Consider the following 25,079-nt stretch of genomic DNA (forward strand, 5'->3'; position numbering starts at 1 on the left):
AATTGCAGTATACTAGATGAAATTAAGACAACTATAATTTTCACCTCTATTTCTAGAAACTTGGATAGATTTAAATTGCATACTGCAAAAATAATATTAGTATATTAGTTTAATAAATATTAAGAAATGGCTATTAAAATACAGAATAAAATATAAGACAATGAACATAAACAGGAGAAAGGCATTATCCTACTTGTTGATAAGCAAGTGATTTGGCAGTATGTAACACATGCCTGCACCTTGTGTTCCATCCTCACAGTTTAGAACAATAAATAAATGTAATAAACTAAAAGTATTATCTTAACAACAACTTTCTTACTCAGTGCCTATACTATAGCTAAAAACAAGACTTTACAGGAAAAAAGAATGCAACAATGTTAGTATGATTGAAAATTGCTGAAGTTTACTTGATACACTCATCTTGCTATAATTATTTTATTAATGAGAAGTATGATAGAACCCCCCCAAAATAAGTTATGCATCATAAATGGTACTAACATGATTTGAATACATTGTCTAATCCTAATAAAATAGTCCTTCCCCATTTAATCATAGTCATGATTTTATCACAGTAAGGCACAGCATTGCATTTATTTACTTATCCATTTGCGCACTACATATTTTTGAATGTTTAGGGTGTGTCACATATTGTTAAAACTTTTATTGATATGTCCATGAACAAAATAGGAAAAACAAATCCATGCACTCAATTCTACTGAAGCAGGGATAGACAGAATATACAAAGTAAACATAAATATCATTTACTACTGGGGAAGGTTCAAAGTGCAAGGGACATAGAATCCAGAAGCAGGATCAGTAACGCAACTGGTGAGGGTAGAGATTGTGGATACAATTTAAATAAGTAACCAGAAAAGGTCTCACTGAAACCTTTTGCAAAAAAACTTGGAAGAGAGTGGTAGTGATTGGAGGTGAGTTCAGGATTATCTGGGGAAGGAAGATTTGAGGATGACTAAATAGTGAGTGAAAAGTTTCAGAAGCAGGAAGGAAGTCAGTGTGGCTGGGGCAGAGGCTGAGGTGAGAGTGGTGGTTCAAGGTGAATGGCAGCTTACAAGGTGCATGTAGACTCTTCTCCTGAGTACAACAGGAAGCCATAGTGGTTTTTGAATAGAGGGAGAATATGATTTGTTTGTGTTTTAATGAGATTAGATGTGTGAAAGGAAAATAAATCCTGGGACTCCCAAATCACTAAAGCCAAAGGGAAGTCAAGCTGGGAACTCCTTAGTGCAAACCTGCCTCCCATTCTATTCCTAGAAAAGATAGCTACTAAGATATATATCAAAAAAAAAAAAAAAAAAGCTATGTACCTCCCTTACAAGGAATTTCCTTGTGGACAAAGGACAGCAGACAGAACTCAAAGTCATCCCTCTGCTCATAGAGATAAGTGAATATCTGAGTGCCTCCTTTGGAAAAGCTAGTCAGAAACTCAAAAGAATGGAACCACTTGTCTCTTAACCTGCCTATGACCTGGAAGCCCCCTCCCCATTTCGATTTGTTCTACCTTTCCGGAAGGAACCAATGTATATCTTACACATATTGATTGATGTCTCGTATCTCCCTAAAATGTATAAAATCAAGCTGTGCCCCAACCACCTTTGGCACACATTGTCAGGTCTCCCGAGGCTGTGTAATGGTCATGAGCCCTTAACTTTGGTAAAATAAACTTCTTAAATTGACTGAGACCTGTCTCAGATATTTTGGGTTCACAGATGAAGTTTTTTCTTTACTATGGACAATATATCCAATATAATATATTTATAAGTAGACTTAAATCTATAATATTCAATTTCTAAATAAATGCATAGGAAGACAGTATTACTTAGCATAAAATCAATCAGGATGTAGATTTACAAATTCATGCTCTAATACCATATAATAACTCTAAAATGTGATATGTAAAATTATTTTAAATCCTGGGAATGTTTTTCTAAAGCTGTTTATGTTTCTCATAATGGCTGCCATAGTAAAATATATCTGATTGCCCAAGTGTTCCCTTTATGCGTGTAATACCTCTTTGCTTGATTACTCACAAGTAGTCTGCTAACTCTCAATCTTGTGGTATGCTAAAATTAACCAATAGGAACATTTTAAAAAACAAGTATTGAACAATTTAGCTTGCAAAAACACCCAGAAGTGAAATAATCATTCACTTACAAGTTTTTAATCATTCTAAACACCTTATGAAATCTGAACCTCACTTACTTCTGTTTCATTTAAATTGATGATTTAACTCAAAAGAAGTATGGAATAACCCTAAGATATTAAAATGTAACTAAATGTATTTTGCAGGGACTTTACTTATGGGCATCTTTCTGTGAGACACCTAGCACAGCTCTCGTACATAGTTTATAAATAAACATGATATGAACTTCTTACTCTCTATTGTTTTAAAGGAAATGTTTACTTCAAGCTGCTCTATTTATTCATAAACATTACTCTGATAAATTATACTATTGAGTTATTTGAACCAAATATTGTTGATAATTAATAATAAAATAGTTCTAGGCAATAATAGATCACACATTTTCTGTTTCTGAAATTATTTCAAAAATTATATATAAATATATACCTAAATTTACATTAAAAAGCAATGATGACATACAACCTACCAAGACTAAATCATGAAGAAATATGAAATCTGAACAGACCTATATCTATCTAATCTAGTATCAAACTACATATAGGTCTGTTCAGATTTTGGATATTGAATCAGTAATCAAACTTCCCAACAAAGAAAATTCCAGGAGCAAACAGATATATGAATAAATTCTCAACAGCACTAACCATCAGAGAAATGCAAATCATAACCACAATGAGATATCACCTCACTCCAGTTGCAAAAGCTATTGCCAAAAAAATCAAAAATAATAAATGCTGATGAGGATGTGAAAAAGGAGAAACTCATACATTGTTTATGGCAATGTAAATTAGTAAAACCATTACGAAAACCATTACGAAAAACAGTTTTTTGAGGGTAGTCCCTCAAAAAATTACAAGTAGATTCACCATATGATCCAGCAATCTCACTACTTGGTATATATTCAAAGGAAATGAAACCAGTTTATAAGAGAAACAGCTGCACTTCCATGTTTATTGCAGCACTATTCACAGTAGCCAAAATACGGAATCAACTAAATGCTCAACAATGGATAAATGGATAATGGAAATGTGCTCCATTTGTTGGAACACAATGGAATACTATTCAGCCATAAAAAGAATAAACTCCTAATATTTTCTATAACATGGATGAGCCTGAAGGACATTATATTAAGCAAAATAAGCCAGGCACAGAAAGACAAATACCACATTATCTCACTCACATGTATACTCTAAAAAGAATGTCTCATAGAATTTGAGAGTAAAACCATGGTTATCAAAGACTGGAGAGAACTAGTGGGGAGGGGTAGATGGAGAGAGGTTGGTCAATGGGTACAATTTTGCAGTTAGGAGAAATAACTTTTGGTACTCTATTGCACATTAGAGTGACTACGACTAAGAATAATGCATTGCATAGTTTGAATAGCTAGAAGAGAGGATTTGAATGTTCTCACAACAAAGTAATGATACATGTTTAAGGTGATTAATATACTAATTACCTAATTTGTTCATTAGACAATATATACAAGTATCAAAACATAGCATTATAACCCATGAATATGTATAATTATTATGTGTCAATAACAAAAAAAGAAAGTAAGCCCAGGACCAGATGACTTTACTGGTACATTCTCACTGTAAACCAAAAATAAAATTCTAAGGCTCCCAATGATATGAATAGACCCCTCCTCTTGGCCAAAGGCACTCTCGAGTTAACCTGAAAATCTCATTCAGGCCATGATAGAAGAGGAGGTTGGACATACCTCATTAAACCCCTCCAGCATTAACATCAACATAGACCTTAAGTCTGATATGAAACATTTACAATCTATTCTCTCTGAATGCTGCTGCTTGGAGATTTCATCTACATGATAAAACCTAGGTCTTCATAACCCCTTATCATAACCCAGACATTCCTTTCGGCTGATAATAACTCTTTCAGCCAGTTGCCAGTCAGAATTTTTTTTTTTTTTTTTTTTGAGACGGAGTCTTGCTTTTTTGCCCAGGCTGGAATGCAGCGGCATGATCTTGGCTCACTACAACCTCTGCCTCCTGGGTTCAAGTGATTCTCCTGCCTCAGCCTCCCAAGTAGCTGGGACTACAGGTGCCCACCACCACGCCTGGATAATTTTTGTATTTTTAGTAAAAACAGGGTTTCACCATATTAGCCAGGCTGGTCCGAACTCCTGATCTTGTGATCCATCTGCCTCGGCCTCCCAAAGTGCTGGGATTACAGGCGTGAGATACCGTGCCTGGCTACGTGTCAGAAAAATTTAAAGCCTATGTATGACTTGGAAGTCCCCAATTTTGCCTTGGAGTAGCCCACCCTTCCAGACTGAACCAATGTAAATCTTGCATGTAATGGTTGATGTATTAGGTCTCCATAAAATGTATAAAGCAAGCTGTACCCCTGACCACCTTGGGCACATGTCGTCAGGACCTCCTGAGGGTGTGTTATGAGTGTGTCCTTAACCTTGGCAATATAGACTTTCTAAATTGACTGACACCTGTCTAAGAAATTGTGGGTTCACATCAGAGACACTTAAAGAAGAATTAATGCTAATTCTTCTCAAATTCTTTCATATATTGAAGACAGAACACTTCTGAACACACTCTGTGAGGTCAGCATTGCCCTAATACCAAAGCCAGACAAAGACACCACCAAAAACAAACAAACAAACAAAAACAAACAAACAAAAACTAGAGGCTAACATCCCTATGAATATACATACAAAAATTATCATAATACCTGCAAACTGAATCCAACAGTACATAAACCACGACCAAATAGAATGTATACCTAGGATGCAAGGATAGTTCAACAAAAAAATCTTGATTAAAGCCATACATACACCACATGAATAGAATAAAGGATAAAAATCACATGATCATCTCAATAGATGCAGAAAATGCATTTCGCAAAATTCAGCACATTTTCATGATAAAAACTCAACAAACTCGGATAGGAAGAAATGGCCTAAATAAGAAAATTAATTAAGATGCTATATATTAAACCAAATTTGCCCAGTAAAAAATCTATTATGCAGGAGGAATAAGCGAATTAGTAAATATCATGTTTACATCTGCTCTACTTATTTCCCCCAAGCCTCACCAGCGTGATTTGGAGCAACTCAAGTGAATGCTGCACATGTGGTGGGTTTGTTTCACATCCAAGGGATCTCTGAGTTTTGGAAACTCTAATCCTTTAAAAAGGCTGCCAGAAAACCTGTCCAACCTTTGCCCTGAAGGGAGACATTATCTTTATGATTCTGGTCAAGGAACAATTCTCTACTCTCTGACCAAGAGGAAGTCACTATCTTTATCTTCCAACTCTTTGATTTACAAATATCCTGAAAATATGTTATGAAAAACAGTCACCAGTAATTATTGTTTGGAAAATGTGTAGTAATGCTAAAATCCCATGGACAATTGTCTGTTAACCCTCATGTCTTGATGTCCCAAAGTGGAGTCCCAGTTACCACAACCATGGTTCAAACAGCAGGATGAAGGAAAATTGGAAGAAGGAGCACCATCCCTCCCTTAAAGAGTCTATCTTTTAGGGTGCACAACTCACTTCTCACATCTCATAGGTCAGAACCAGACACATGGTTATACCTAGTTCGTAAGACGCTGGAAAGTCTTGTCTTTATTTTAGATGGCCATATGCCTCATTAAAAATGTGTGTTTATATTGTCATATAAAAAGGAGTGAATGAGTATTGGTGGATAATTAGCCAAACTCATTCATACTCTATCAGGCTTCACAACCTCATTTACCAGCTATGTGTTATAATAGTAGCAAGTGTCAAGAGGATTTTGCAATAGACATCATCATTTATTAGGAAGTAGAAAGAAAAGCAGTCACCAATGTATTGTTGTAGCTTAGTGAAATCTTGTTCACTGTCCTGTAAGGCACATTAACAAGTACCTCCCACAGAAAGGCAGATATGAGAGTAATCTGACAGCAGGATTGACAAGCTTTCTCATGGCATCAGAAGAAAGAGCTAGTGCCATAGCACTGGATCTTTTCTAGCACTATGTAGCATGGTGCATTCATATTTACTTTATCATAGGTAGCTTTTTATTACATATGCAGGGTTATTTCTACGCATCTCTCAGTCAGCTGAGGTTGTGTCTCCACTAGAAAGTCTTTTCTGATCCCATTTTGTCTTGTTCCCTGAAATTTAGCTTTATTTATAATCTGTATCCTAGGTATAGTTATTTACAATTTTTCATACTTTACCAATAAAGTATATTTCAAGGAAAGTGCACAGAAAGCACTCCTATACCATTATGTAAATACTAGAATGTTTTGCTAACTAGCTTGGGATATTAAATGTAATTTTCACTCAATTTGGTTACCCAGAAAAAGTGTTTAGGCATCCTTTCTGTTGCACAATAAAAGGATTAGAATCCCTCAACTCCAGTGCCTTTGAAGAAACTCTCTAGATCCAGAACTTAGCTTGGTTCTTTGTTTTCTAATTAACGAAGAGCTCTTTCATCAGATGCCATGAGAAAGCTTGTTAATCCTGCTGTCAGATTACTCCTATATCTGCCTTTCCATAGGAAGTATTTTAACATGCTTTACAGGACAGTGAGTGGGATTTCACTAAGCTACAACAATACATTGGTGACTGCTTTTCTTTCTAGTTGCTAAGAAATGATGGTGTCTATTGCAAACTCCTCTTGTCACTTGCTACTATTATAACACACAGCTGGTAAATGAGGTTATGAAGCCTGATAGGGTCTACCTACCTTTATTTATTAAAACATACCCAAATTTATGAAAATAATCTGACAATTGTAAATATGTGAATTAATTTAGATCAATTCATCATGTATCCAAACTTGGCAGAATTCACCAACCCAAAACTGTTAGTTCAACCTTAATCCCTCCGTATTTCCTCTGCTCCAACTCTACGCGTTTTATAATTCTGCAACTTATTTGTTATTGTTTTCTAGTTCCTTTTAGTATAATGTAAGCTCTCTGAGGGCAGAATTTACTTATCTTCTTTGATATATCATCATGACCAGTACATGTTTGTGAAATTTTTTAAAAAATGAATGAAGCACTTGTTTTTAATTCTAGAAAAAATAGTGATTTATCTGTGGAAACTTATCAATGAAAAAGCACCTGTTTAAGTTCCACTGAAGCAAGACTTTGACAAATGGCAGGGAAAATTATTAATTATGTGTCTCGGGAACACAAAAGTAGGGAAGAAAGAAAGATTAATTTTAACTGGGTGGATTCAAAAACGGTTCATAGGAAAGGTACAGATTAAACTATGCTTTGGATGGTAGAAAATATAAATAATCTTATTTTGGTTTTAAGCAAAAGCAGATCTTAATATATTTTAACATTTCTTGACACTATTGTTTTTAAGTACAATAAACTCAGTCCTGTTAATACTGATCTTGCCACACAGATCTTGCACATAGAGAGCTAGACTTGGGTTTGTTTATCAATCTAGAGAGTTTTCAAATGTATTCAAAGACCAAGTGAATATTGAGCATGAAACTAAGTGGACAGTGAATACTGGACAGTCACAAGTTAATAAGAAAAAGCAATGAAAGGGGAATCTAGGCAGAAACGAGTAAGTGAAAAGGCAAAGGGGTGTGGACAATCTAGGTAGGTTCAGGGAACTGGAATGATTTGGTATGGCTGGGACATCAGGTGGTTGTAAGGCAGGTGTCAAGAAAAGAGAATGGAGAAAGAAAGTGAAGTCTAAGCTATTAAAACCACTGTATTCCAGAATGAAGAACCTGGAAATGACCATGCTCAAATATGGCACCAAAATGAGTTGTTGAAATACATTTTAATTCTGAGGCATAATTTATTAAATAATACGTTTCAACAATTGGCATATATCTTAGCCAGTCAACTATTGTGATGAAATTCTACTAATTGTACAGTTTCCTTGAGCAATTAGAAACAACTCTTCAACCAGAGTGAATATTTATAAAATTGAAATGAAAACACATCACTGCTCTTTTTTTTTTTAATCTTTGCAATATTTTTACCTCAGCCAAGTTACTATATGATCTCTTTGGGGCCACTCCCTGCCAAACTTAAATTTTGCATTTTATATTCAAGGACTTGATACAAATTTTCTTTCTTATTGGAATGATTCCCCCCATCACATATCCATTCTGGATATCTAATAAATCAATCAGGTCCCTTAAAAATCATCTCTTTCAGTATGTGAATTAAAATTCTCCTGAGCTGACTAGTAGCCCCAACTGAGATTCAGTAAACAGCAATTTCTTTTTTTTTCCTTTCTTTTTTAATGTGTGAGTCTAAGATTAATTAAAATGTATACAATTTGGGGTGCCACCTTTGAGAAGAAGAATACCAAAATTTGAATAAAAAATAGAAACAGAGTGTTGGAAGGCACTATGCAAGTGATGGACCTTGAGGCTTAAGGCACCGTGCTAGGTATTAGGACATAATAGAAAAACAACAGACAATGAATCCTGCTTTCATGATGCTTTAAGCCATATGTGCTTCAGACTGAACAGAAATTACAACTACCTTGTAAAAATTATTTGTTTGTTTGTTTGTTTGTTTGAGACAGAGTCTCTGTCTCCCAGGCTGGAGTGTACAGTGGCACGATCTCAGCTCACGGCAGCCTCCGCCTCCCGGGTTCCAGAATTACTAACATGAAGCTTTGCACGCCTGTAATTCTAGCACTTTGGGAGGCCAAGGCGGGCAGATCACCTGAGGTCAGGAGTTGGAGACCAACCTGGCCAACATGGTGAAACCCTGTCTCTACTAAAAATGCCAAAAAAAAAAAAAAAAAAAAAAAAAAGCAAAGCGTGGTGACGCATGCCTGTAATCCCAGCTACTTGGGAGGCTGAGGCAGAATAATTGCTTGAACCTGGGAAGCAGAGGTTGTAGTGAGCTGAGATTGTGCCACTACACTCCAGCTTGGGTGACAGAGCGAGACTCCATCTCAAAAAAAAAAAAATTATTAACATGAAGATTTGAATGAATGAATGAATGAATCCATTTTGCCATAGTAAATCATGAAAGAAACTCTGTTTTTATACATTTTGCAGATTCTTAAGGGGGTGGTACTACATATTTATTAAAATTCAAGCCTACTTATAAGATGTGTTCAGGCAGAATCAGTATCTGTTTGTGAGCTAAGAAAATTTTTTAAAAATCACAAAAAGACATTTTAGCTAGAATGTAAAGTGTAAAAGAACCAAGCCAAGACAGCTACCAAGAAGAAACAAAAATAACCACTAATGTCTGTCTGTATTGTTTGGGGAATCTGAGGTTATATTTGGCCAAGCACCACACATCGACGTTTATTCACTTTTTTTTTTGTATTTTCTTTATTCACCAAGTAAGTCTGGCTGTGCTGGCATATTTACCCCTTAGCTTAATCTGTCTTACTAGAAGACTCACTAAATTTGTTATATGAAATTGATGCAATTTTGGTCTTGAATCCGTCAGAACACACTCATTAATTTTAAGCCATAAACCAATTTCTTGGGTTTTTTTTCCACAAGAAATAGTGTCATGAATAACCTAAACTTAAGATAAGTGTTCATTGTTTTTTATTACTCTTAATTGGAAAAAGTGTTGAAAATAATATTTAGGGAAACAACAGCCAGGTTAGAATGACACATTAGTGTTATGTGATAGCAAAACAAGGGGAAAAAAATCACGTCAGCAGAGGTGAGGAAAAAAACAAACAAAAAAAAAATGTAAGAGGGTGGTGTAAAAACAATTTTCTGCTATGGGTCTGAAGTAAAAGGTCATTTTCTAATGATTATGTTTCTGAGTAACGCAGGAAAAGTACCCAGACATTAATAGCCAGTCATCAAACCACAGAATTTTAAAGCCATTAAATCACACCCAGGGAGAAGAAAAAGATGCCAAGTAAAAGCTCCACTAACTCAATTTAAAGGAAAAAAAAAATCAAGTAAAAATGGAGCCATTCAAAACATTTTCACAGAATAGAATTAAAATTCATATTTAATTAAAATGTAAGCAATTTTGGCAATGTAAGAATTAAAAACTTCACGAGTATTGATATCACATTCTGATATTTTTTACGAAGAAAGATACTAGAGCAAAACAGGATTTCTTAATATATGATGTATGCTAGCTGACCAAAAAATACAAGTACAGGAAAAGTAATCTGAATAGTGATTTCTATGTATAGTCAATTTAAAAGCGACAGTAGAAGAAACTAGATAGACAATTTAGTCAGAACAGCATGTAAGAAATTGCCACAAGACTCTGCGTTAAATATTTTCTCCATTTATTTCTGATTAAGATTGGAGAATATTTACAACAAAATACATATTTTAAGGTTATTCAAAGTAAAGTCATAAAGAAGGTCACAGAGCTATAATGCAAGCTAATTATCCAAAAAATATGGATAAGTAATGTACTAACACTTTAATATGTGTGTGTGTGTGTTTTCATTACAAAATAATGTAAAAAGTGAATAAGATAATGAAAGGACAGGATACTTCTTACCCATATTAGGCAAATTTGCTGTGTTAATGAGATATCCATTTTAAAAACAATACCAGGAATAAATCTATTGCTGTCAATGTAAATGGTAAGAAAAAGTCACTAAATAACCGACTGTTACTTATAAATAGTGATTAGAAAACATAAAAAGGCAAAAAGGATTATGCTTTCCTCTATTATCCTCTATTAGAATTATAAAAATTTCCAAGAGAACATCCATTCCTTTTTTTTTCTGGATACAGGATCTTGCTCTATCACCCAGGCTATAGAGCAGGTGGCATGATCACAGTTCACTAGCCTCAACCTCCTGATTCAAGTAATCCTCTCACCTCAGCCCCTCAGCCTCTCAAGTAGCTTTAACTACAGAAGCATGCCACCATGCCCAGTTATTTTTAAAATTATTTGTAGAGATGGGGTCTTACTACATTGCCCAGGCTGGTCTCAAACTGCTGGACTCAAGCAATCCTCTCGGCCTCCCAAAATGTTGGAATGACAGGGGTGAGCCACTGTGCCTGGACGGAGAACATTCATTCTACTATTATTGTAAGTTTTACTATCCATGAATAGATATACCCACTGGATAGTTTTACTTTTAATATTTAATATTGAAGAATGTTAAATTTTATCATTGACTTCCAAATTAAGTGTTTTTAAAGAAAAATATTGTAATGCTTAAAAAAATCATTTTCAAGAGAAAATGTGAATATAAGTAGAAAAAGTAGTATTAATAAATGTATATATTTACATGTTACACAAATTGGTGTTAATAAAATGTGTGTATTATTAAATATATACATTTTCTATTGAATAAAGTGACAATATTAACACAAATGAAAATAATTTTTCTATGAATGTCATTAAAAGGCACAACGGAATAAAAATTGTATTTGAGAGGAGTGAGAAGCAGAAGGTAACTACTTCATATAGAAACAATTCCAAGAAATTACTTTTAGAAAATTTGCAGATAGGACTGAAAGTTGGTAATAAAATATTTTAATTCCTTCTCCTAGAAGTCTCAGTATTCCTCAGAAGGTAATGGAACAACCAACCATTTTTTATGCAAGCAGCCCATCACTATAGGCTGTGTATGATTTTAACTTCTTTTCACTTCTACACAGCAGCCTTCCAAAGCAGTGGTGATAGTAGGATTTGGAGTTTTTCTCAGCAACTATAGCCAAAAGAAGTCTAGCAGAAATGGTTACAGATATTTTTTGATATTGAGAGTGATTATAGTGTAAAGTTCGATAGCGAACACTTTATACATTACTGCAGAATAAAGCTTTACCAAATACAAAAAAGAGATTGAATTGACAAGTAGCTATTTGCTTTAGCTTTTTGTGCTTCTGGTTCACCTTTTCTTTCTTATCTAATAGCTTTTTAAAAATAATAATGGATATTGACACTAAGGAAACTTCTAGCAAAACATTTGAGAGCAGGATTTTGAGAGCAAATAAATGTATCTTGAAAAAAATTAAGAGACTTAAATATTATGTGACAGGGAAAGTCACAAGTAGTAAATAGAAAAACAAAGTGAAACAAAGCATGTAGAAGTTTTTCCATCATATAAAAATATTTTATTTTTTGACCTAAAAACATATACTTTAAAGACTTTAAAGATGATAAAAAGACTTTAAAGATGACAAAGACTTGACAGATACAAGATAACACACTCAAGGTGGTTATAAAGGTGATTGGAAGGAGGGGAGTCAAATAAAGATATCGTGTAAGAAAAGTTAAAATGCAAAAATTTTAAGTCTGCATTGGAGATACAAACGATCATAAACAAATTGGCATTGATTGAATTCATGTATTTTTTTTAATTGGCGAAGGAGACTTATGGCAAAGAAATCAGTCTTAAAACACACATAGAACCATTAATGTAAGTATGTGCTAAAACATATCTCAAATCAGAGAACTAGAATAATGGGAAAAGGAACAATTAAACAAATGAGTCTCAATAGATTAAAAACTTTCCTAAGCAGAAGAAAGACAGAGTTGAGATCGTTAAAATGAATCTCCAAGTAGTAATTTAAAAGAATGAGAAGTAGGCTTCAGATTGTACATCCAGAAACATTTTGATTTTTGAGGAGGAAGTACAAACTTTTTAAGCTGTTGTCTCTCAGGTCTACATCCTCTCCTGTATTTTCTGCTTTTGAAATAAGGGCTAAATCTCTGAAAACCACTTTTCTGCTTTGCCACCTGGTTCCCTGTTAGGATCTGACATCAGTGGGTGGCAGAGACTGAAAGACTAGAGGAGAGTAAAGGGTCTTGGTTTTTTGTTTGTTTGCTTTTTTTTTTTCCTGTGAGTGTCACCCCATCCTTTTCTCACTGTAGCAGCCCTGTAGCAAGAGTTGCTCTGTAGCACCAGACACACCTAGTTTGCGGTTTTTCTAAGACACGCAATTGGCTTCATTGAGACTACTCTAAGCCATTGGCGCCAGCAGATTGGCATCTTCTTCTCAGAGCTCTGGGTCCCAGGTCTTTCCTTCTGAGACTAGTTCCAGCTAAGCAGTGGCCCAAATAGCAGTTGACTGAATTTCAGTGCACAGGGCCCTTCCCCAAGCTTCTAAATCTTAATCATTTTAACCATGTCTTTTAGTTCTCCACCCCCAGGAGAGGTAGCTATTATTGTGAGTTGATTAAATTACAATATAGTGTTATTTTCTTGATTTTTGGTTAACTAGTAAGTTTTTTTACTTACTCAACAAAACTTTATATTTAATATTAAAATACCTTTGTTTAGAATAACTGATAAATGACTGTTCTGATTTCTGGCTCTTGACTGAATGTTAACTAATATAAACATCGTAAAAACATCTATAAGAATAAAAGTTTGGGTTGTACAAACACATATGAAAGATAAAAAAAAATCACTGAACTTACATATCTCCCCCACTCCCCCAAAAAGATAGAATGTAAGTAAATAATATCTATTGAATTTTAAAAATACAAGGCAGAGATATTAAATTACTTAAGCTAATTTGCAAACAATGTGAGAAGACACAGGAAAGTCCCTTTCAGACATAGAATCTAATAAATTACATAATCAACACGTACTTACTGGAAAGTAATAATAATAAAGTGAGATGCATTCACTTGGAAATGATTAATTTTCAGAATACATGAAGAACTCCATAAATCAAAATGAAAAAGAGAACACACAGAAATAGAAACAGAAAATTTTGAAAATAAACTTCAACAGAAGATATACAAATGACTAATACATACATTAAAGATGTTTGATCACATCAGTTCTTAGAGAATGTGATAGCACTAGTCATCAGAATGGATAAAGATAAACAAAAGACAAGTCGGATGTTACCAAGTCAGTAGGGCACATGGAGCATTCAGAATTTAAAAATCTGTTAGTGTGTGGACAAATTAGGAAAACCACTTACAAACACATTTGAGCAGTATCTACTAAAGCTGAGCACAAGAATAAGTAAAGCCTAGTAATTTAAGTTCTAGGTCTACAGCCAGCTAAAATGTGTATGTACATTCACCAAAAGATATACTTAAGAATATTCATAACTGCATTATTCTTAATAGTCAAGAAGAGGAAACAACTGAAATATCCAACTACACTCAGTAGTTGAGTGTAGGAGAATGAATAAATTAAATTGTAGTATAATAATTGATAGAGTTTTGATGTGTGTCTCCACCCAAATCTCATATTGGAATGTACAGCTCAGTGCTGGAGGTGGGGCTTGGTGGGGGTAATTGGGTCATGGGGGCAGATTTCTCATGAATGGTTTAGCACCATCCCTCTTGGTACTGTCCTTACAATAATGAGTGAGTGCTCGTGAGATCTGGTAGTTTAAAAGTGTGTAGCACCTCCCACCTGGATCTTTTGCTCTGCCTTTCACCATGTGATGTGCCTGCTCCCCCTTGGCCTTCTGCCACCATTGTAAGTTTCCTGAGGCCTCCCCAGAAGCTGAGCAGATGCCAGCATCATGCTTCCTACATAGCCTGAAGAAGTGACAGCCAAGTAAAGCTTTTTCTTTATAAATTTCCCAGTTTCGGGTATTTCTTTATAGCAATGTGAGAATGAACTAACACAGTAATAAAGAAAAATAAACTCCAAGAACTATTAATACTATAATTTGTTAAACTCTGAATTTAAAGACAAGAGTAAGTAGAACTAAGTCAAATGAAAATTACTAAGAAAATAAGAAAGAAAATAAACATAGCCTCTGTGTATGCTTGTTTGACTAAAAATAAAAACAAAACCATATAATGACACTGGCAAATGCTATGACAAGATGAAATTAGTGATAATACTAACAGAGAAAAATAACAAATTAGGACAATCACAATATAGAATGAAGATACAGCAATACTAAATAAATGATTTGTGGCAGTGATGAAATTAGAAGTGATATGTGACTGCCATCTGTTAAATTTTAGAATATCAGTAAAATAGAATATTAAAAGTACTATATATAATAGTGTACATAAAACTTCTACTGTCATTTCTTTCTCATGCTCAAGAAAATACACTTCTCATGATTAAAGTCAATTATAGCAGATAAATTGTAGAAAGCTTCTTCATGCCATGATGTTATGCTAAAATAAGATTTTATATCATAATGAAAAATGTTGTGAAATCTTTTATAAGCAACTTTGATGCAAAATCATAGCTGGAATATGGAATTCAAAAATTAAAGAATTAATGCAATATGAGCAAGTAGGATTTACTTAGATGTGTAATATGATTTATAGTTAGAGTATTTATGCAAATTACCACATAAACAGATCAAATAAGAAAACAATCATCATCTTGACAAATTCATAAAATGTATGCTAATTTTAGAAAATAAAATTTCCACTATGGAAGCTACAGACAATAAAATACTGCCTTTAACCTTAATCAATATATGTATCTCAAATAACAACTGATATCAGAGACTATAAAGCACTATAAAGGTTTTCCAATTAAAATAGATAGATAAGGACACCTGATATCACTACTATTTAGGTAATCATTCTAAAAATATAAACAACACAATAAAAAGGAAATAAATGTATATTAAGAAAACAGAAAAAGTTTCCTTACTAGTTTATTAAATGTTTATCTTTCTAGAAAATCTATTATAAATTGAATACTAAATATAACATATGCATTTAGTTAAATGGTTATATATAAATTATCTTTTATAATTTAATTATGTAATTATTAATGTATAAATAGATATAAATAAACACATAATATGTAAAATATTAAAAAATATAAATAAACATGAATAACCTCAGAAAGAAAGAATAACCATGCCAAATTTAAACAGCACTAAAATACAAGGAGAGTAATTTTAAAAGATAAAAGTACAACTATCTTCTCAGAAGGAAATATTAATATTTCCAATTTAGAGATCCCACATCTTTCTCAAATTAATCTGTAAATATTTATTTACAGGGAAATTTCTGAAGGGATGTTTAAGATGACTTTTTAAAATCTGAGAAATGTATACCAAAGTTTAAGTAAAATAATTTAGAGGATAACTAACCAAAAGAAATTTTGAAAAACAATTATTATAAGAAATATGCCTTACCTTTGCATTAAACAAAATATATAATGTGAATATGTATTCATTGTATATGTGTATCTGTGTGTATGCACATATACAGTGTTAAGTCACTTTTTATGAGCAAATTCAACAAAAACAAAGATAAATAAATGGGAATTAAACTAAAAAAGTTCTGCACAGCAAAAGATACAATCAGCAGAATAAACAGACAACGCACAGAGCGGAAGAAAATATTCCCAATCTATACCTCCAACAAACTACTAATATCCAGAATCTACAAGGAACTCAAACAAATTAGCAAGAAAAAAACAAACAATCCCATTAAAAAGTGGGCTAAGGACATGAATAGACAATTCTCAAAAGAACATATACAAATGAGGAACAAACATATGAAAAAATTCTCAACATCACTAATGATCAGGAAAATGCAAATCAAAACCACAATGGATTTAACCACCCTACTCTTGCAAGAATGGTCATAATCCAAAGATTTTAAAAAACCAGATTTTGGCATGGATGTGGTGAAAAGGGAACACCTTTACACTGCTGGTGGGAATGTAAACTAGTACAACTTCTATGGAAAACAGTGTGGAGATTCCTTAAAGAACTAACAGTAGGATTACCATTTGATCCGGCAATCCCACTGCTGGGCCTCTACCCAGAGGAAAGAAGTCATTATACAAAAAAGATACTTGCACATGCATGTTTATAGCAGCACAATTTGCAATTGCAAAAATATGGAACCAGCCCAAATGCCTATCAATTAGTGATTGGATAAAGAGATTGTGAGATATATATATATATATATATATATATATATATATATATATATACACACACACACACCATGGAATACTACTCAGCCATAAAAAGAAATGAAATAATGGCATTTGCAGCAACCTGGTTGGAACTGGTGATCATTATTCTAAGAGAAGTAACTCAGGAATGGAAAACCAAACATAGTATATTCTCTCGTAAGTGGGAGATGAGCTGTGAGGATACAAAGACATAAGAATGAGACAATAGGAGGGAGTAGCCAATATGGCCAAATAGAAACAGCTCTGCTCTCGGCTCCCAGTGAGAAGGAAAAAATGGCAAGTGAATTCTGCATCTTCAATTGAGGTACCAATTTTCTCTTATTAGGACTGACTAGGTGGTTGGCGCAACCCACGGAAAGTGAGGAAAAGCATGGTGGAGTGAAGGTCCACCAGGAGATGTACAGGGGCACTGGGAGCTTCCTTTCCTAGCCAAAGAAGGCAGTGAGGGATTGTGCTACCCCTCCTTGAAAACTATGCTTTTCCCATGGATCCTTGCAATCCACAGATCAGGAGGTCCCCTCATGAGCCCATACCACCAGGGCCTTCAGTCACAAGCACAAAGCCGTGCAGACTCATGGTGGCTGCTCGGGCAGGCAGCTGCTGGAGCAGGCACTGGACACAGGAGTATTTGCATACTTATGCTCTGGAAACTCTCATGAGGCAGGAGATCCGTCCACTCCCGGGGGAAGGAGGCTGATGCCAGGGAGCCAAGTGGCCTCGCTCCCACAGAACCCCACAAGCTAAAACGTACTGGCTTGGAATCTCTGGCGGCCAGCACAGCAGGCTAGAGACTGCCCAAGAAGATGGGTTCCCAGAGAGGGAAGGGCTGCTGCCATCACTGTGGCTCCAGTCAGCTGTTTCCCTCTGCTGCTGGTGCCAGCAAGACTGGGTGGTCTGGACTGGGAGCAATTTCTCACAGGGGAACACAGTGACTGGGTCAGTTCGTGGCCAGACTGCTTCTTTAAGCAGGACCCTGATCCACTCCTGCTCACTAGAGGGGGACTCCCCATGGGAATTTCAGCATCCCCAGCCAGGGATTTATGAAGAGAACTCTGATATCCCTGAGAGGAGCCCATAGGAGGAGAGGCAGCTGTAGTATCATGCATCAGTGGTGTCAGTCTTTTCTGGCTGCTGGCTCTGGAGAGTAAGGGCAGCCCAGACGAGGAGGATTTTCCCCAGCACAGCACACCTGCCCCACCAAGCTGCAGTCAGACTGCTTATTTAAGTGGGTCCTTGATCCTGCTCCTCCTGACTGGGTGAGACCTGCAAACAGAAGTCTCCAGACACTTCGTACAGGAGTGTTCAGGCTGGCATCAGGTTGGTGCCCCTCTGGGACAGAGCTCCATGAAGAAGGAGCAAGCTGCCATCTTTGCTAGTCTGCCGCCTCCAATGATGGTATCTCCAGGGGCGGGACAGACCCAGGCAAATAGCATCTGAAGTGGACTCCCACCAAACTGCAGCATCCCTATGGAAAAGGGACCTGACTGCTAAAAGAAAAACAAACAGAAAGCAACAACGACAACATCAATGAAAAAGACCCCATAAAAACCCCATCCAACAGTCGGCAGCTTCAAAAATCAAAGGCAGATAAACCCATGAAGATGAGAAAGAATCTACACACAAAAATGCTGAAAACTCAAAAAGCCAGAGTGCTTCTTCTTCTCCAAATGATAGCAACATGTCTCCAGCAAGTGCACAGAACTGGGCGGAGGCTGAAATGGACGAATTGACAGAAGCAGGCTTCAGAAGATGGGTAACAACAAACTTCACTGAGCTAAAGGGTTATGTCCTAACTCATTGCAAAGAAACTAAGAACCATGATAAAACACTACAGGAGTTGTTAACCAGAATAACCAATTTAGAGAGGAACATAAATTACCTGAGAGCTGAAAGTCAGTCACAACAGAACTTTACAATGCAAACACAAGTATCAGTAGCTGGATAAGCCAAGCAGAAGAAAGAATATCATAACTTGAAGACTATCTTGTTGAAACAAGGCAGGCAGATAAGATTAGAGAAAAAATAATAAAAAGGAATCAACAAAACCTCTGAGAACTATGAGACTGTGCTTAAAGACCAAACCTACATCTGATAGGGGTACCTGAAAGAGATGGGGAGAACAGAACCAAGTTGGAAAACGCACTTCAGGATATCATCCAGGAGAACTTTTCCGACTTACCAAGACAGGCCAAAATCCAAATTCAGGAAATCCAGAGAACCCCAGTAAGATATTCTACAAGAAGACCAACCCCTAGACACATAATCATCAGATTCGCCAAGGTCAGAATGAAGAAAACAATGCAAAGGGCAGCCAGAGAGAAAGGCCAGGTCACCTGTAAAGGGAAGCCCATCAGACTAATAGCAGACCTCTCAGCAGAAACCCTATAAACCAGAAGAGACTGGGGGTCAGTATTCAACAGTCTTAAAGACAATAATTTCCAACCTAGAATTTCATAGCTAGCTTAACTAAGCTTCATAAGTGAAGGAGAAATAAAATATTTTTCAGACAAGCAAATGCTGAGGGAATTTGTCACCACCAAGCCTGCTTTGCAAGAGCTCCTGAAGGAAGCACTAAATATGAAAAGGACGAACTGTTACCAGCCGCTACGAAAACACACTTAACTATACAGACCAGTGACACTATGAAGCTACTACATAGACAAGTCTGCAAAATAACCAGACAGCATTATGATGTCAGGATCAAATTCACGCATAACAATATTAACCTTGAATGTAAATGGGCTAAATGCCCCAATTAAAAGACACAGAATGGCAAGCTGGATAGAGTCAAGATTCATTGGTGTGCTGTATTCAAGAGACCTATCTCACATGCAAAGACATACACAGACACAAAATAAAAGGATGGAGGAAAATTTATTGAGCAAATGGAAAACAGAAAAAAGCAGGGGTTGCAATCCTAGTTTCTGACAAAATAGACTTTAAATCAACAAAGACCATAAAAGACAAGTCCTTGAAGAGGATTGACATATTGTTTGCATTTGTAAAAGGATTTCTCTGGAAGCCTTCATAAATAAGACTGAAGAGAAAATAATTAAAAAGATCAGACTAGAAGCTGTTGCAGTTTTCTAGGCAAGAGGTGATACTAGCTTTGTTTAGATCTGTGGTTCTCATGGGGAAGACAGGGGCTGTATTTTGCCACTTCCCAGGGGATAGTAGACAATGTCTGGAGATATTTTTGCGTGTCACAATGAGGTGGTGGGTGAGGGGCATCTAGTGGGTAGAAACCCAGGACACTTCTAAACACTCTGAAATGCACAGGACAGAAGACTTCTTTCAACAAAGACTCATCTAGCCTCAAATATCGATAGTGTTGAGGTTGAGAATTCTTGATTTAGAGGGATAGGAATGAAGATGCTTGGAAAGTAAACTAGTGTAATTATGTAAAGAAAGATATATTGAACACCAAACTTTTAGTAGTTTTTTGAAGGCTACTCAACTATTTATTCAAAAATGATATAAATATTCCCATGAAATGTATTTGATACTTCTTTAATCATCAGTTAATGTGAAGAAATTTTGGGTTCCGTTGTCTATAGAGAGAGCACCAGTCTTTATTTGTCAATTTAAAAATATCAACAGCTTAAAATGTTTTAAAACAATTTTTACCAGCTTATTACAACTTATTTTTCAAATAATATTTACTCAGTAACTTTTTTTCTAAGATTAAAAAAATAAGAAAAAAATTTACTTACTTGCCATTCAATGCTGCTACACCAACTGTGCTCCGAGCAATTGACATACTGGCTACAAATGTCCATTGTTGACTCTGTGGATCCCACCTTTCCACTGTATTCAGATAGCTCCAGCCATCATGGCCTCCCACAGCATAAATAGGGCCTTCAAGTACTGTTACACCTAAAATATTAGATAAATGAATGTTGTGCCTATAGTTAATATCATATTGTACATTTAAAAATCTGTTAAGTGGGTAGATCTCATGTTAAGTGTCCCTAACATAATAAAATGAAAAAATTTAAAAGATTGAATAGATTTATTTCACAGTGAGATTTTAAAAATCAAAGCAACAGTACAAAACTATGAATTCATTCAGCATAGACTTCAGTTGTTAAGAAACTATTACAATCTCGTAGAAACTACCTACCATTAATTGAATCATTCCATTAAAGTGAAAACAAAATTGGGAGCCAAAAATAGTATTATGACCTAGATGCTTTATAAAATAATACTAATTCCCATATTTATGACCATATGAAGAAACAGATACTAAATTCAAAGGTAAGATGTCTTGGGCCTCTACTTTTAAAGAGCATTTCTACACTGCTATTTAAAATACTTTGTTACTTACAACAATGTTACCTTAAAGCAATGTAATATTACCAATGTGAATTTCAGAATAGTATTTTCTGTGCTTTGGCTTCCCAAAAAGGTTAAAATAAACTTAAGCAAAGCTTAGAAAATATGACATCTTTCATATTATTAGCTAAAATTACTAAACACAAGCAATTAAATAAAATTAATAGAGAGCCATCCATGGGAAGATATATATATATAACTAGTACTCATTGCTTTTCTAGTAAACTCACATCTTCATAAATAAATTTTCTTAAATGCTCAACAGTTGCTAAATATTTAAATATAATGTAAATATTGATCGATGTGCTCTTTAGCTGTACAGAAATTCTGATGAATATTTCCTAAAAGGGTATAATTTGAAGCCTGATTATAAAGAAGTCTGAAGCATCTGTGAGTTTTACCCTATTACCAAGCTGACAAATTAGACTGCCACAAATTTATGCATATTGATTAAGACATGACTCCTAGATCAAAGAAGAAATACAGTTTATTACTCATAGCAACAGCAATAGTCAGAGTATCATCAATTTTTGTTTCTGTTGCTGCTTCCCCACGCCCCAATTCCCATAGGGTGATCCAAACAAGGTAATCAAAGTGACCTTACTGTTTCCCTTCTCTTGATCAAACTTCAGACAGTTTCGTCCTGTGTCTAGAGCCGTGACTTCATTTTCCTTAGAGCATTTACTTTAGAAAACTTATAACTGTAAATTATTTCTCTGCTTCTTTGAGATGTAAATCTTTGATAAAACCTCTTGCCAGTTTCACAACCCAGGACTGTCTTTCTCAAGGACTCGGGAACTGCAGTTCCTTTGAAATTTAGTCATTAAGGTATTCTATCTCCCAGACTCCTGAAAGTATAGGAGCCTAATTCCAGTTGGTACCTTGCTGCAAGCTATAAAACTACTTTCTGAAATAAAGACAGAAGAATGTTAACCATTCTTTTGAGTAAGGCCAATTAGCAAACACAGATTGCCTATGATCCACCTACCCAATCTGGTTCCCAAAAACTCTACCACCTTTGTTTTAGAAGAGTTGAGTTCAGTCACAGTTTTATCTTCTCTTCCTTATTGCAAGCCTTCAATAAAGTCTTTCTTGCCTGTTTACAATTGCCTCATATAATTTTGCTTTGAGAAGGGTTAATTGAAACCTGTACATGCAGTAGATTGTATTATAGAAAAGAACTATAATTTATAATGGACAATAAACATGCATACCCATTGCTCAGGAAGGAGATATTATCTTTATGCTTTTAAGCATGACTGCATTTTATTTTGGAGACAAGAACTATCTCTCTGTTCTTAGTCTTTCTGTTAAAATAACCTCCTTTTAAATATATTCCAGAACAAAGGACACTCAGTAACTTGACTTTAAAGATGTGCAGACATATGAGAGACCCATGAAGAATTGTCTCCCAAAACTGATGTGAAAATAAAATGACAACTCATTTATTCATTCATTCATTTAACTATTATTCATTGAATGACCTTTATGTGTCAGGAATTATTATTGGCACCGAGGACACAGTGATGAATTAGGTAAAGTCTCTGCCCACAGTGAGCTCCTATATCAGTCAATGAATCAACTAAAATGGAATAAGTACATTGTTCCCAATAAGTAAGCATGCTTCACACATATTACACAATTATACAATTATAATTTAATACAAAATAAATGTAGCCGAATAGCATTAAAAATGTTCTACAACACACATTCAACTTAGGGATGTTATTTTACACAACTCTATTCATATGGAGGGATCGTGTTTTGAGTGCAGGCATAGTTAAAATTAAAAAGCATAAACTTCAAATCTTGTTCTTTCATTAGGTAGCTTGACATAGGAAATGGGGATTAGAAAAGATGAGTAAATGTGAAGGTTGAGGTTATTTCAAAAGGATATGATATATCTCATAGGCTTTTTAGAGAAGTATAGGTAGATATTCACATGTATCAACAATAATTAACTATATGGAGATTAAAGTGAAAACATCAGTGAAGTTTTCAAAGAGATCCTGAAATCAACTTTTTACTGAGCACCAATTAGATACAGAGTAGACTTTAGAATACGTTGTGTGCCTTGGGTTGGGTAGAAAATATTTTCATTGATTTATGCTCTTCTGGAGAATATGATATCTATCTGAAAGGACCAGATCACTAGGATAATTTAATAAACTTAATAAATTTGAAGTTTGTTATAAGAGCAATGGAAAATCACTGAGATATTTCATAATAGGGATGTGATTGCTATGACAAATTTATTCTGGATGTTTTGTAGCAAATTGATTGGAGTCAGGTTAGGTGGCAGTAGGGAGATGATTAGAAGAAAATTTCAGAAATTCAAAAAGTACAAGGTAGTAGATTGAATTAACAGGTTTCAGTTCAAACAGATAAAAGTGAAAATATTTGAAATATACTCACATATATTCTGGGAGTCTTGCTGTTGGAATTTACTAATAGAATGTATAGGGGTATATGAATAGAAAGAACAAATCAGGGCTGGACGTGGTGGCTCACGCCAGTAATCCTGACACTTTGAGAGGCTGAGGTGGGCAAATCACTTGAGGCCAGGAGTTTGAGACCAGCCTGGCCAACAAGGCAAAAATCTCGTCTCTACTAAAAATACAAAAATTAGCTGGGCATGGTGATGCATGCCTGTAATCCCAGCTACTTGGGAGGTTGAGGCAGGAGAATTGCTTCAACCTGGGAGGCAGAGGTTGTAGTGAGCCAAGATTGTGCCACTACACTCCAGCCTGGGCAACAGAGTGAGATTTTGTCTCAAAAAAAAAAAAAAAAAAAAACCCAAAAAAACAAAACAAAACAAAAAAACGGAAAAAAAAAACAGAAGAAAGAATAAATTAGGGATAAATAAATTGGTTAAATAATTGGGTAAATTTTAAGGGTAGAAAAGTTTGAAAATTATTTTTGGGGAAAGCTTGAGAATTCTATTTTGGATATATCATGTTTAAAGGGACTATTACACATTTAAGTGGGGCAAATAAATAGGCATGCCTATAGTTCAAGACAATGTTAGAGGTATATGTAAAAATGTTGGAGTTATCAGCAATTTTATGGCTTTTAAAGTCATAGTCCTAGATATAATCAGTTAGGAAGATACTATGAAGAGAGAATGTAACAGAGAACATAATCTAGCTTTAAGTAGCTCTAGTATTGGTTACATGAAGAGAAAACAAAGAAAATAGAGAAGAAATGGCCAGATAGGTGAGAGAAAAATCAGAAGCTTTTGGTATTTGTAAAGTAACAGTGGAGAAAGTTTCCAGGAGGATGGGCTTATCATTGGCTTTCATATTTCTGACCAACTGCATATTTCTGTAGGATTTGAAAATAGGTTCTGCCCATGGTTTAATCCATTCTGGTTACTACTTAGTGATATATCCTGTAAACATCATCCATATGTGCCTTGTTTTTCTTAATTGCTGAGAGGTTACATGACTTTATATAAATGTTTCACTCAAAGTATAATATATATATAATTACATTAATATACAATATATAAATATATATTAAATTACATTGTATATGTAATGTAAAACATGTAAGTGTTCAGTTTGATGGTGTTTTATCACAAGAATATCCCTGTATACCTACTATCACTTCCACTCCAAAACCTCTCATGCAACTTCCCGAAAGGTACACCCCCCTCAAAAGGTAACAATATTTTTTTCAGTTAATTCCTCAAAGAATAAGTTTTTCCTGATTTGAACTTATAAATTAAGTAATATAATTTAAAAAATTACTTAAAGTTGTTATCTGTGACATTTTTAGTCAGAAATTAGGT

At 34.9% G+C, this 25,079-nt stretch overlaps 1 protein-coding gene across 1 annotated transcript in view; it reads right to left on the reverse strand.

Annotated features, from left to right (window-relative positions):
• Positions 1-25,079, reverse strand: part of KLHL1 (kelch like family member 1) — a 428,752-nt gene that overhangs the window by 19,185 nt on the left and 384,488 nt on the right. Inside the window, exon 8 of the mRNA XM_003827457.5 lies at positions 20,665-20,827. Coding sequence (XP_003827505.1) covers positions 20,665-20,827 — 163 coding nt within the window. The remainder of the gene's footprint in view (positions 1-20,664; positions 20,828-25,079) is intronic.

Source organism: Pan paniscus, chromosome 14, assembly GCF_029289425.2.
Source record: "Pan paniscus chromosome 14, NHGRI_mPanPan1-v2.0_pri, whole genome shotgun sequence".
Classification (NCBI taxonomy): Eukaryota; Metazoa; Chordata; class Mammalia; order Primates; family Hominidae; genus Pan; species Pan paniscus.